We start from the raw sequence: 13,900 nt of genomic DNA on the forward strand, positions 1-13,900 counted from the left end.
TTTAAATCTCCCTCTTTATTGTCTTTGTTTCCAATAAAGAATCTCACTTAACGTCTATTACTTAAATTGCAGCTCATAGAGGCATCTAAATTTAGTGAAATTTTGATGCAATGTTTAGTTTAGAAATGTGAGTGAGATTTTTTTCTTCTGGCAAATTATGGATGGCAATCAACCACACATAATTTGTCAAATTATCAATTCGATCGTACCTCATACGGAAGTTGAATGGGGGTGGTCGCCCAAAACGGTGATCGCCAAGAAGAAGGAAAGACCAGGCCGTGTTCATTTTTCTATAGACTTGATTGAAAGCATAGGAATTTGAGAGCTCTGATCCTGTGCTTTTAAGGAAATTTTCTTAAATTTGGACTGCTTGAACTGTCTTAATGCAAATTAGTCGGAAGAAAAACTTCGAAACATGTATAATGATAAAACTGCGTTTGTCAACGTTGCATATCTTGCATCCATCCATTTCACAAAAAGAAAAGAAATAGTACTCTCTTCGATCCATATTAATTGTCAGAACTTCAGTACAACTAAGTATACCACAGCAAAACAACAAGTACTTCTTATTTTCTTTCTACGTTTACAACAAAACTGCAGTACAACTGAAAACCCATGATCACTTCATACACCGATCACTTTTTTTTTTTGCCGATTACATCAAAACTACACATATCACACCCCTATTTTGGCCGGTTTCAGAAAAGGCTCACATGATCACTTCATACATTGAAAACACAGATCCAAGCATGTGATACACAACGGGGAGGAGAACACCTTTTTCTTCCTTTTTTGTGACACTCACAGTAGGCAGCACCTGAGACGGCTTTTTATCCACGACAACGTGCTGCCATGGTATCGGAGTTGTTTGAGAACCCTCTGCATGGACGGCCTCAGGTGCGCCTGCCTAATGGTGCAATCCACGGCGAGCTTGAACACCGCCTCCATCTCTCTCATATACCATGCCTTATTTGGGATGGCCATGTCAACCACATTGCTGCTGAAACCTCCTCTGTTCATCACATCATGCGCCCAGGCTGGCAAGTGCCAAACTCGTGGCCATGGACGGCGACCAGAAGCGACTCCGCCTCCATCATTTTTTTTTTCGAGAGTACGTCAAAGGCGTATCATATTTTAATAGAAGACAGAAGATAATTACAAGAGATTACCACTTGCTGCGAACAACATGTGTAGTACAACTCCACACCCAAGCTAATCCGAAGAAAAGCCACCACACACATTACAAACACAAGGCAAAGGAACTTGCCCTAAATAGAACAACAAAGCCGCGTCTCGACCAACACAGGTCACCTCAAAGGAACAACTGCCACCGGACTCCCCTTGTCGACGCACCAGCCACCCTTGAATGCCGAAAAGGGGATGGTGAGTGGGTGGCGGGACTCAGTCGGTCCCGAGATAGCCATCGTCTTGAACTCACCGGCGCCGACGTGCATAGCGCCGAAGAAGATCTACTTGGACCAGCGACGAGCACCGAAGAACCACAACATAGAGCCTCCATGCCAAGTCTCCACACGCGATGCTCTCAACGGAGGAACGACGTCAAGACGCCGCCATCGCCGGTCCGGGAACGAACCAAGGCTTTCGCTCGGAGACAACAACCCAAACTAGAAGGGGGAGATGCCGACACACCTTAGTGACGCCTCCAAGGAGGGTAGCGACACCCGCAGGCGCCATCGCCGCCAGCACCGATCAAAGCCGGGCAAGATTTCCATCCGTGTCGTCGCACCTCTCCAACACTCCTCATCGGATTGAGGCACACTGTCCATGAAGGGCCACTCCGCCGCCGCCGCAGCACCTAGCCATTGTGGCCATAACGATGCAGTACACCACCCTACACGGCTAAGGGCACGCAGCCCAACTTCCAACTTCCGTTCGGCCAAGAAAAAGTCACAGCTTTGGACCTCCATTCATGGCAGCACGGCAAGGTCACCGGCACCGCGCATAGCCGCCAGCCACCAACTCCAGATTGCGCGGATGCAGCCGCGAGCCACACCACATCCAGCCGCCAGCCACCAAGCAGAAAGCTCACATACCCGGAGCAGCCATAGCGCGCCTCAGATCCAGATCGCGCGCGTCACCACCTCCCTCATCCGCGCCGGCGCGCAGAGGACACCACAGCATCCCCGAGGACGCAGTTGCACCGGGCCGCTGCTCGCCCAGCCCCTCCTGGCTGAGCCGCAGCGCCGCGACCATCTTGCTCCAGCCGCGCCGCCGCCATCAGGTCCACGCCGGCGCCTCCAGGATCCCAAGCCCGAGCACCATGAGCCTCAACTGCAACTTCTTGCCGAGCTCCGCCACTCCGCTGCAACTACCCCCGCCATACGCCACCACACCGGAAGGAACCCCTGCGCCGCCCGCTTGACGCCTCACCTCCGCGCGAAGGGAGCCCGTCGGGGCGCGCCGACCCCGCCCGCCGCCTTAGGCGGCCGGGCGCCGCCACCACTGCCGGCGTCGGCGGCGGCGGCGGCCAGGGAAGCTCGTGGGAAAGGGCTCGCGGGGCTAGGGTTTTGGCCTCCGGAGCCGCCCGCGCGAGCGACCCGGGAGGAGGAGGGGGAGAGAGAGGGAGAGGTAAAAGATTAAAAAAATCCAGGGTCCTCGGCCTCCATCGTCAGTGATGGCAAATTCAACGGCTGCCCGCCCGGTTACTAGCTCCAGTAGCACCACGCCCAAGCTGTACACGTCAACCATCTCGGTCAACTCACCTATCATTGTCACATAGTCTGCAGCAAGTAGACTTAAATTGTTAAGCAACTGTCTGAAGTCATATGCTAGCAGAATATATTATGCATTGCTGCTTGCTTGACGGGATCACATTCCTACCTGGAGCCGCGTATCCAAAGTTGCCGGTAAGAGGTTGAAACGTCGGCGGCGGTTGTTCGTCTCCGTCGTCCGATCCGGCAATGTTGATCTTTTGGGCATGACCGAAGCCCGCGATCTTGGGCTTGAAGGCACGGTCAAGCAATACGTTGCTAGAGTTGATGTTGTGGTGGACGATGCATTGCTTGTGCAGGTAGGACAGCCCTCCTGCGACGCCGATGGCGATGGCCCTCCTCATCGGCCAGTTCAGCGGTGGGCGGGGGCGGTGCAGCCACTTATCAAGGGTACCGTTCTCCGCGTGCTCGTAGACGAACTCGCTGCCGGGAGTGGAAGCAGGTACGAGTGTGATGATGTTTTCGTGACGGAGGTCGCGTAACAGATTGACCTCCAGCAGCCAGGGGTGGATCACGTTGAGTGTTGGAGAAGCATATGGATCCTCCGTTGACTCCAGCCCGGCACCGGAATTCTGTTCGATGAGGCGGTCTTGCTCTTGTATACCTTGCCCTGCTTCATCACAACTGGTGCCAGGAGCAGGCGCAACGTGCCCAAGTCTCCAGGTTCGTCCGAACAGAAGCCATCCGGCGAGGCCCGTGCCGCACAGCGCCAGGGTGACGAAACTGGTCAGCAGGCCGTCGGCGTGGTTCATCATCCATGGCGGCTCCGTATGCAGAAGGGACGAAGCCAGCATCTAGACGATCAGACAATCACCACAGACGTCACGGCATGTCGAGTAAATTGTAAAAAATCACCATAATTGGGTCGAAGTTATCAACACTTCAAAAAAACCATCAAAAAACATGCATTTTGATGGGTGTTTAATGACTTTTGCATAATTATGATGTTTTTTTTTGGCAATTTACTCGAGTAAAAACCACCAGAAAGCATAGCAACCTTGTATGCTGGCTGCACGAAAGAAAGTAGGACGAACTACCAGCTGGCGCCTAAAAAGGATGCCTTCACTTCTAAAACAAAGTACGTACTTGTGGGCGCCGGTCCGGACGGCCGGGAACATCGGGACTTTTACAGAGCCAGATATGCGCACTAGGCCTTAAGCAAATGAATTGATGGGCGGACTGGGAGATACTTAGGGTGTGTTTGGTTTCGATCATGGACTGGAATGTAACGGGTCCAACCCATACCTGGGCCTCGTTCCTGCGTTCGGTTGACAAGTAGAACGGGAACCCACGCGTTCCTCAAGAGCGAATATTCCACCAAGATCCGGAACGCGCTCGTACCTCCAAATCGGAGGAATCACGCGGAACCGAGTCCCGCTCGCATCTTCCCCGCGACGCCTCTCCCTCTCTCCTTCTGCGGCGCGTTGTCTCTCTCTCGATCTGCGCCACGGCAATGAAAGCGGATGGGGCCGTGGACCAAACAGAAGCAGAGGCGGCGGGCGTCTGCTACGGCGAGCAAGCAGCAGGAGTTCCCATTCCCCTCTCCCTCTCATGTCAGCGGTGGCGGCTAGAAGCGAGCGCAGACGGCGCGGCTAGAGATAAGTTCATGGCTACCTCCTTCCGGCGCCGAGGCGGACGCCAGATCCACGCGCTCGCCATCAAACTCAGCCTAGACGCCTGGCTGGTGGCCCCTTCATCGGAGTGCCTCGTCTGGATGTGCATCCACACTCCACACTCCGTCGGCGTCTCGAACCAGTCCATTTGCTGCTTGTAGTTAATACTAATCCTTCCGTCCTTATCTTTGATAGTACTATCTAACTTCACGAGCGACACCAACAAATTGGATTTGCAGTTTCTAGTGCTACTGTTAGTTTTAGTTGCAGTGGCCGGACATAGCAATTATTATGTTTTTACAACAATTGATCTCTCTTTGCCATGTGTTATTGCTCTAATTTACATACACGCATAAGAGGTAACCTCATCTTTTCCGTGCAAAAAATAATTTGAACTAAATTGATTCCATCCTATGCCTCCAACTAAACACCGAGACAGAATCGTTCCATTCCATCTTTTAGCTCGTACCAAACGCAAGAATGAAATCGACCCATTCCAGTGGAATGGAACCATGACATTCCATTCCTCTTGGTTCCCAAACCAAACACACCCTTAGAGGCAGCTTCCACGGACGTACCTCGTCCATCGTCGGGAGTAGTGCGTGCTTCAAGCCAGCCGATGCGAAGCCACGGACGAGCAGCAGGAGGCGAGGAGGAGACGAGGAGGAGACGAGGATTGGGGACGAGGTGGGACACAAAGGAGGTTAACCAGGTGATAAGATCGATCTTTTAAAGAAAAAACGGTGATAAGTCATAAAAGTAATCTTGACTCGATAGCTCGCGTCTCTGGGCAAGTTTGCATTTTAGGAGTTTTTAATTAAAGAGATGCCCGAACATTAAAACAGGGCGAAGACTCGGCATCTACCACTAATCCGATCAGCTAATGGCACATGTGTTGCAACGGAACATAAATATTCTAGCGGATTAGCATGTGATTGCATGTTTATTTTATTTTAAAAAATAAATAGCCAAATACTCATGTCGTAATCGGTAAAAGCACAAATAAAATTACATCTCATTTTGGTGTAAGTGTAAGCTCGCAAAAGATTGCGCAAATTAAGTTTCTATTGTAGCTTCTCCTTCCCTAGCCTCCCAACCTCCCAAACAAGGAGCCCCCGGCACCCTGCCGATGGCATGGCATGCCCATACCACTAGGCAGCGGCATCCACCGTCCCTCAATCCGAGACAAAACCCATGCGCCATGGAGCCCCCCTCCACCTTGCCTCGTCCGAGAAGTTGCGGCTGTCCGACATGGGGTCTCGCTTCAGGGATCCCTCGCCATCCTATGCAGACGTGGTCCACATGACCCCCCCCCCCCGCCATCAAGACCCATGCCACCTACGCTTCTTGCTCAGAGCATGGTGGAACAAGCTGTTGTCGCTCATTCAAGGCCGCGTCCTCAAACCATCATGGTGATGGGGCTGTTGGCTCCTCTGCCCCGCCTCGCGCGTGCCTGATGAGACGCAGCAATATGCGGAGGCAGATTCACAAGAATGGCAACAAGTCAAGCGCAAGCAGAAAAGGGCATCGCCGCACAAGTAAAAGGAGGATGGTCGCAGCTTCAATGCTCAACACCCAGCCACCTCGGCCTCTGCCATTAATGGCGCGCCTGGCTATAAGGAGGACCTCAAAGGTCCTCAGTTCGAGCCATAGAGTTGGGAGTTGTTGTGGAAAGGTTCGGTGCCTCCACAACCTTGTCTTGGCCCTCCCGCCCACTCTTGCCCCTCTCGCTAACTCCGCGCGTGCCGCTCTCCGCCCTTGAATCCCTTCCCGCCACCAGAAAAACCACAACCACCACCCGCTCTGCAAGACCAAAGCCAGCTTCCACCACCTCCGTCGCTATATCCCCTCTCGCCATCTCCTGCACGTGCCGCTCTCCACACTTGAATCCCTCGCTACTGTCAGAAAAAACCCACAACCACCACCCACTCTGCAAGACCAAAGCCAACTTCCACCACCTCCGTCTCTCCGTCCAATGCTTTCCAGGATCGTGTTCTAGCTCAGCTACCTCAACAAGTCACAGGCCCCGATGCACTACCGGCTCACCTTTCTCGCCCAAGTCGACCCTATGCCCATTGCCGCCGCACCCGGCCTTGGTCATGTCCGCTATGGCGGCGAGGTTTGCCATCGGGCCAATGAGGGGAAACAACCTTTCGTAGAAGACGTGGTGCCTCATCGAGGAGTCTTAGGAGGCGATGGAAGAGGAGGCACGACTACGGAAGTCTGTGTTGGTCATCACGGTGGCGGGCACCAGGCCGCCGCTGATCCTGGCAAACATCGCCAAGGGCATCAAGGTGGACTTCGTAGAGATGGCACCAACGGCATGTAGGTCTTACTCATACAGTCAGGCTCGTTCTTTGTCTAGTTTGCTCACTGGCGCTAGTTTGATATGGTGAGGGAGTGGTCACTGTCCACTTCCCAGGCACGTCTCTTGGTGTGGTGGTGGAACAAGCTGACGTTTGCCACCTCGGTGCAATGCCGGTACAACGTTCGCCTGTTTATCCAAAGCATCCCGGCATAATAGTTCTCGCTGCAAACAACCCAAGCCCCCCTGCCAGTGTGCCTCATCTATCAGGTAGCGATCGAGTCCTTTGACAAACTTGATCTCTCCTATACCATTGCCAGGGCTTGGGTTGATGACCCCGACGAGGTGCCAACGAATGTTGCTGACGATGCGCCCCACACATTATGCCCAGATCCGCTCTCGCACGTCTCGCTTACGTCAGGCTTCGAGCTGGTTGACAGCGAGGGTGACGTCTGCGTATGCAACGAGCACTTGTCGCGCCTGCTGTGCTATCACGTGCTTTTTCATGTGGATGCAGTGACATTTTACCCACCTCAGGAGGCCAGTGAGGCGCTCAGCAGAGGAGGCGCATGCAATAGTGAGGATGGAACATCGTCGTCGGTGGTATGCCCCAGTGATGGTGTCCTAGAGTAGGGGTGAGGGAGTCCTAGATTAAGGGGTCCTTGGATAGCCGGACTATATGCATATGCCACACTGTAGGACTATGAAGATACAAGATAGAAGACTTCGTCTCGTGTCCGGATGAGACTCTCCTTTGTGTGGAAGGCAAGCTTGGCGGTTAGGATATGAAGATTCCTTTCTCTGTAACCGACTCTGTGTAACCATAGCCCCCTCCGGTGTCTATATAAACCGGAGGGTTTAGTCCGTAGGACAACAACAATCATAACCATAGGCTAGCTTCTAGGGTTTAGCCTCTACGATCTCGTGGTAGATCAACTCTTGTAATACTCATATCATCAAGATCAATCAAGCAGGAAGTAGGGTATTACCTCCATCGAGAGGGCTCGAACCTGGGTAAACATTGTGTCCCCCGCCTCCTGTTACCATTATCCTTAGAGGCACAGTTCGGGACCCCCTACCCGAGATCCGCCGGTTTTGACACCGACATTCGTGCTTTCATTGAGAGTTCCACTGTGTCGTCACTATAAGGCTTGATGGCTCCTTCAACCATCGGCAACACAGTCCAGGGTGAAGTTTTTCTCCCCGGACAGATCTTTGTATTCGGCGGCTTCGCACTACGGGACAACTCGCTTGGCCATCTGGAGCAGATCGACAGCTACGCCCCTGGCCATCAGGTCAGGTTTGGAAGCTTGAACTACACCGCCGACATCCGCGGAGACTTGATCTTCAACGGATTCGAGCCCATGACAGCCGCGCCGTGCCGACCCGATGAACATGACCTAAATCTATCATATGATTGTGTGTAGGAGATTGCGACGGTAACCGCACTGGCCCTAGATCCAGAGCAGAGCACGCCATCCGAGAGCGGGAGGCTCAACCTCGCCACGGAAGCCGCGGACTCAGCGACGCTAGAGCCGAACACAGACCTGACCTCCAACAAGGCATGTGTCATCAGAACCTCGGACTCGTTTCCGGCTACAGGCTTCGAACCGCGTGAATCCGCACACATCGAATCTGACTAGGCGCTGATCTTAGAGTTCAGCTCCACGGACATGTTCCAACACTCATCCCTAGGCGACGTGTTAAACTCATTAAAGTCTCTCTCCTTACCAGGAGATTCATGGCCGAACTATGTCCGGCTTGAGCGGGAAGCGGACGAAGAAGAACTTCGTTGCCCACCCACCACCCATTTGATAGCCACTGTCGACGATTTGACCAACATGCTTGATTTCAACTCTGAAGACATCGACGGTATGGACGACGATGCTGGAGAAGAACAGAAACTACCACCCACAGGGCGCTGGACAACCACCTCCTCATACGATATATACATGGTGGATACACCCAAAGAAGACAATGGCGATGACATAAAAGATGCAGTCGATGATAAACTTCCTGAGAAGCAGTCTAAGTGCCTACGTCAGCGGCGCCGCTCTAAATCATGCCATGGTAAAAATAGCGATACCGGCACAAGAGAGAATAGCACCCCGGACGATGCTGAAGACAACGAAGACCCCGCCAAGCCATGTTCCGAATAGGCTGAACGGAAAGATAGGCCAGCCAGCCCCGATGAACAGGCCGTGAATGATGACTCGGAGGACAGCAACTACATGCCTCTCTCCGAGGATGAGGTAAGCCTCGGCGACGAAGAATTCATCGTGCCAGAGGATCCCGTCGAGCAGGAGCATTTTAAGCGCCGCCTTATAGCCATGACAAAGAGCCTGAAGAAGAAGCAACAGTAGCTTCAAGCTGATCAAGATCTGCTCACTCATAGATGGACTGAGGTCCTGGCAGCCGAGGAATATGGACTCGAACGCCCAACCAAAAGTTACCCGAAGCGCAAATTGCTACCTCAATTCGATGACGAGGCACTGGAGCCGGCATTACCAGCGCATAATGCGGCTGACCGACCACCGTGTGGCCGTTATAAAACAAGAATTCAGCCCGAGCACCAGCCGACACTGCCTCGCTGAACAAATAGAAACACAATAGCTCGGGGATACACACATGACCTGCGGTACGACTTGGAGGACAGAGCAGGCCACACCAGATCGATCTACGGATCACGGGGGTGCGCCCCAATGCGCAATGACAGCCACCACGCCGGACATAACAAATACACACCTGTCCAGGCCGAATACCGCAGACGGGATCCATTCGAGCTGGTCGCGATGTAGCCGACACAGAGGCGCCGCACACCCCCTATGCTTCACCGATGAAGTAATGGAACATGAATTCCCAGAAGGGTTCAAACCCGTAAACATTGAATCATATGATGGAACAACAGACCCTGCGGTGGGGATCGAGGACTTCCTTCTCCATATACATATGCCCCGCGGTGACGATCTCCATGCCATCAAGTACGTCCCGCTAAAACTCAAGGGACCAGCTAGGCACTGGTTGAACAGTCTGCCCGAAAACTCCATTGGCACTTGGGAGAACCTAGAAGATGCATTCTTTGACAACTTCCAGGGCACTTATGTCTGACCCCCGGATGCCAATGACTTAAGTCATATAATCCAACAGCCCGGAGAGTCAGCCAGGAAATTCTGGACTCGTTTCCTAACTAAAAAGAACCAAATCATCGACTGTCCAGATGCCGAAGCCCTAGCGGCCTTTAAGCATAACATCCGCGACGAGTGGCTCGCCCGAGACCTCGGCCAAGAGAAGCCGAAGTCCATGGCAGCCCTTACGACGCTCATGACCCACTTCTGTGCGAGCGAGAATAGCTGGCTAGCTCGTAGCAACAGCACCTCAAGTAAACCTGGCACTTCTGAAGCCAGAGATAGCAATGGCAAGCCCCGACGCAACAGACATAAGTGTCTAAATAATGGCGATAACGCCGAAGACATGACCGTCAATGCCAGATTCAGTGGCTCCAAGTCCGATCAGCGGAAAAAGCCATTTAAGAGAAATAATTCGGGCCCGTCCAGTCCGAAACACATACTCGATCGTCCATGTCAAATCCATGGCACCCCCGATAAACCAGCCAATCATACCAATAGAGAATGTTGGGTCTTTAAACAGGCCGGCAAATTAAACACCGAAAACAAGGAAAAGGGATCACAAAGCGACGACGACGAGGAACCCCGGCCACCGAACACAGGGGGATAGAAGAAGTTTCCTCCCCAAGTTAAAACGGTGAATATGATATACGCTACCCGTATCCCCAAAAAGGAGTGGAAGCGCGCACTAAGGGACGTCTATGCAATGGAGCCAGTCGCCCCAAAATACAACCCGTGGTCCTCCTGTTCAATCACTTTTGATCGAAGGGACCATCCAACTAGCATCCGTCATGGCGCTTCAGCCGCACTAGTGCTAGACCCTATCATTGACGGATTCCACCTCACATGTGTCCTCATGGACGGTGATAGCAGCCTGAACCTGCTCTATCAGGATACATTGCGCAAAATGGGTATTGATCCCTCAAGGATCAAGCCCACAAAAACCACCTTTAAAGGTGTTATACCAGGTGTAGAGGCCTGCTGTACGGGCTCAATCACACTGGAAATGGTCTTCGGATCCCCAGATAATTTCTTAAGCGAAGAATTAATCTTCGACATCATCCCCTTTCGCAGCGGTTATGACGCACTGCTCGGACGAACCGCATTTGCTCGTTTCAACGCGGTGCCGCACTATGAATATCTTAAGCTCAAGATGCCCGGTCCTCGCGGTGTCATAATAGTCAATGGAAATACAGAGCGCTCCCTCCGTACAGAGGATCACACCGTGGCCCTTGCAGTAGAAGTACAGAATAGCCATCCTAGGAAAAACCTCAATTCGCAATAAAGCCCCCGGACACCGTCAAGCGAGTCCAAGCTACTCTGCAACAGGACCGTCTGGCTCGTCCAGAGCTCAGCTAGCAATTCGGCCTTCGTCCCAGCCCCAAGAAGGCGGTGAAATTCGTGCCACACATACACAACTACGCACTTAAAATACCATGGGAACGGGCGGAGGCACAGCTAGACCGCGGTACACAATGCGGCTCAACCGCTCCTGGGTCCGCATACCTTCACTTTTTTCTTTCTTTCAGGCTCCTTCTCCTCTCGAGGCCTTTTCTGATAAACCTGCTCATTGGACCCGTAGCAGGACGGATACACCAAGAAAGCTAGGGGCTTGGACGTACAAGGGAATACCCAGGTGGTCTCTGTTAATGATCATCATACCTGTTTTAAATACCCACACACAACTCGATCTTGGTCATGACATGTTAAATAGCCTTATTTGTTTATTGCACTACTTGTACACATATGCTTCGACGTATTAATCAAATTACAACGAAAAATAATTGGCAGTGTTTGCTTATTACCTAATTTTTCCTTGTCTATCTATTTTCAATTGCACCCGTACATTCTGGTACGCCTTAATTCACCAGGGACTTCATTGTACCCCATAACAAGGCTAGAAAGTCCGGACACTTTTACAGTACAGTTCGGCACCCCGAACTTATAGCATTATATGCATCGGCTCCGAATCATGTCTTTGGTCAATAGTTGGGTTGCCCGGCTCCTGTGCTTGCTACCTTACGTTCTACTATATCGGCTAGGGTAGTAAAGGGAGAACTACTGCGATTGTGTCCCGGTTCTTCTGGACGAGCACCTTAGTAGAGAAAGCTGAAAACTGACTGTCATGATGCAGCGAGAGCCGGTCAGCTATTCGAGAGGTTCTCAAATCGTTGGAGATTTCTTCCGCTTTATGCGAGGAATCGGTCTTTATCCGATTAGGCGTGTTTAGCGCCCCAACTTTGTCTTTCCGAATACCAAGGGCTACACCAAAATTTAAAATTATAGAACTCCTATGGCTAAGTGAGGCTGATAAAGATCTATAGTCCGATTGCCTTGTTCGTTGCGCTAAACACCTCCTTAAAGGACCAAAAACTTGGGTAAAGAGTGTTTAGATTTATCCCGAGCACCCCTGTACTAGCTACATGGGGGCAGAAGCCGATGACTGGCCAACTCTCAGATTTTATAAACGGCCGCACAAGAGGAGTTTTTTTAAATAACAAGCATTATATTACATAAGAACCTTGTTCCGTATTACAGGACAGGATAAAATAATGCTTTCAGGGGAAAATGATATCCTTAGCACATTGCTCCGCCACAAGGCGGGATCCCTTCATGACACTGTCATAGTACATCTCGGGCTTGCAGTGCTCCTTGCCCTCGGGCGGACCCTCGGTCATCAACTTTGTGGCATCTATCTTCGCCCAGTGCATCTTGGCACGGGCGAAAGCCATTTGTGCACCCTCAATACAGACCGACCGCTTGACGACATGAAGCCGAGGACAGGCACTGACCAGCCGCTTCACGAGTCCAAAGTAGCTACTGGGCATGGGCTCGGCAGGCCATAGCCAGACTATTAGGACCTTCATGGCCAGTTCGGCCGCCTTGTGCAGCTCGACCAACTGTTTTAGCTGGTCGCTAAAGGGCACCGGATGTTCTGGTCCAAGGTATTGAGACCAGAACAGCTTCTCCGTAGAGCTCCCTTCTTCGGCTCAAAAGAACTCTCCAGCATCTGATACGCTGCGCGGCTGATCTGCAAACGCTCCTGGAGAACTCCAAATTTGGGTAAGTAAAAAGAATGTTTTTTTCACATACTTGCTTTGCATAATAAAAACCTTACCCGCCGCGATCTTCCGGGCCGCCTGGATTTCCTAGAGGGCGCTCTGGGCTTCGGCTCAGGCATCTTGCATGCTCTGGCGGGCCTTGCCAAGTTCGGACTCTTGAGTCTTTGAATCACGCTCCAAGGACTCGTACTTTTTGACGGCGTCTCGAAGCTCTTGCTGGACCTCGCTCACTCGGGCCTCCTGCTTCTCGCGCGTGGCGCATTCCTTAGCCGCTTTGTCCCCGGCCTCAGCCAACACCTTCTTGAGGACCGCTACTTCAGTCGTGGCCCCTAATAAAGTTCATGACACTTTAGTCAGTACGAACTTTTCATCCTTCCTAAATATAAAGCACCGACTAGTGCATACCTTGGCTATCCTCCAGCTGCTTTTTCACGAGGCCGAGTTCTTCCTCGGCCCGCTCGAGATTCCACGTCAAGCCAGAGACCTCCGCAGTATGAGCAGCAGCGGCCAGCAGAGACACCTGCTTATTCACGTAGACATGTTACGTTAGAGTCCTGCGAAAAATATTTTGATCCTTTGTTTGGTTTTTCTTTCCGAACACCGAACAGAGCATCAGGGGCTACTGTCTACAGGGTTATATTCTTTTACAACTATACTACTTACCTCAAAGCCTGTTAGAAGGCTAATGCAGGTTTCAGTCATTCCACTTTTGGCGGATAGAACTTTCTCAATCACCATACTCATAAGAGTACGGTGTTCTTCCATAATGGAAGTGCCTTGTAGCGCTGCCAACAATCTATCCGGTGCCTCTGGATGGACAGAGGTCATCGGTGGAGGCGGCTTGCCCCCTCATTCAGGAGAGGCGGCCTACCTGAATTCAGAGCCACTTGGGTCTCCGGAGCTGTATTCGGCTGAAGGCCGAACTGAATGTGGCCCCAATCGTCGGGGTTTGTTGGGGTCTTTCCCCCCATGTGCTCGGCAACCGGGGTGTTGTCCTCCGGCATCACCAAAACGGTCTCCCCTTGGCCTGATATCCTTCGAGACAATACCTCGGTGTTGTTCG

General features: G+C 52.1%; 1 protein-coding gene across 1 annotated transcript; it reads right to left on the reverse strand.

Moving 5' to 3' along the window:
- Positions 1 to 553: 553 nt before the first annotated feature.
- On the reverse strand, positions 554 to 5,043 carry LOC123110602 (receptor-like serine/threonine-protein kinase At1g78530). The gene is made up of 4 exons (XM_044531161.1): positions 4,924 to 5,043; positions 2,842 to 3,526; positions 2,622 to 2,741; positions 554 to 1,088 (listed from the first exon to the last, which is right to left on the reverse strand). The coding sequence occupies exons 1-4, from the start codon at positions 4,930 to 4,932 to the stop codon at positions 802 to 804; spliced, it is 1,101 nt and encodes a 366-aa protein (XP_044387096.1). The 5' UTR covers positions 4,933 to 5,043; the 3' UTR covers positions 554 to 801.
- Between the last annotated feature and the right edge of the window lie 8,857 nt (positions 5,044 to 13,900).

This window comes from Triticum aestivum, chromosome 5B (genome assembly GCF_018294505.1).
Source record: "Triticum aestivum cultivar Chinese Spring chromosome 5B, IWGSC CS RefSeq v2.1, whole genome shotgun sequence".
Classification (NCBI taxonomy): Eukaryota; Viridiplantae; Streptophyta; class Magnoliopsida; order Poales; family Poaceae; genus Triticum; species Triticum aestivum.

Excerpts from the sequence above, each read along its gene's own strand:
- LOC123110602 (XM_044531161.1), bottom strand. Across the intron at positions 2,742-2,841 it reads CTTTGGATACGCGGCTCCAG|ACTATGTGACAATGATAGGT; the intron begins GTAGGAATGTGA and ends TACTTGCTGCAG. Across the intron at positions 1,089-2,621 it reads TGCCATCACTGACGATGGAG|GCGGAGTCGCTTCTGGTCGC; the intron begins GCCGAGGACCCT and ends AAAATGATGGAG.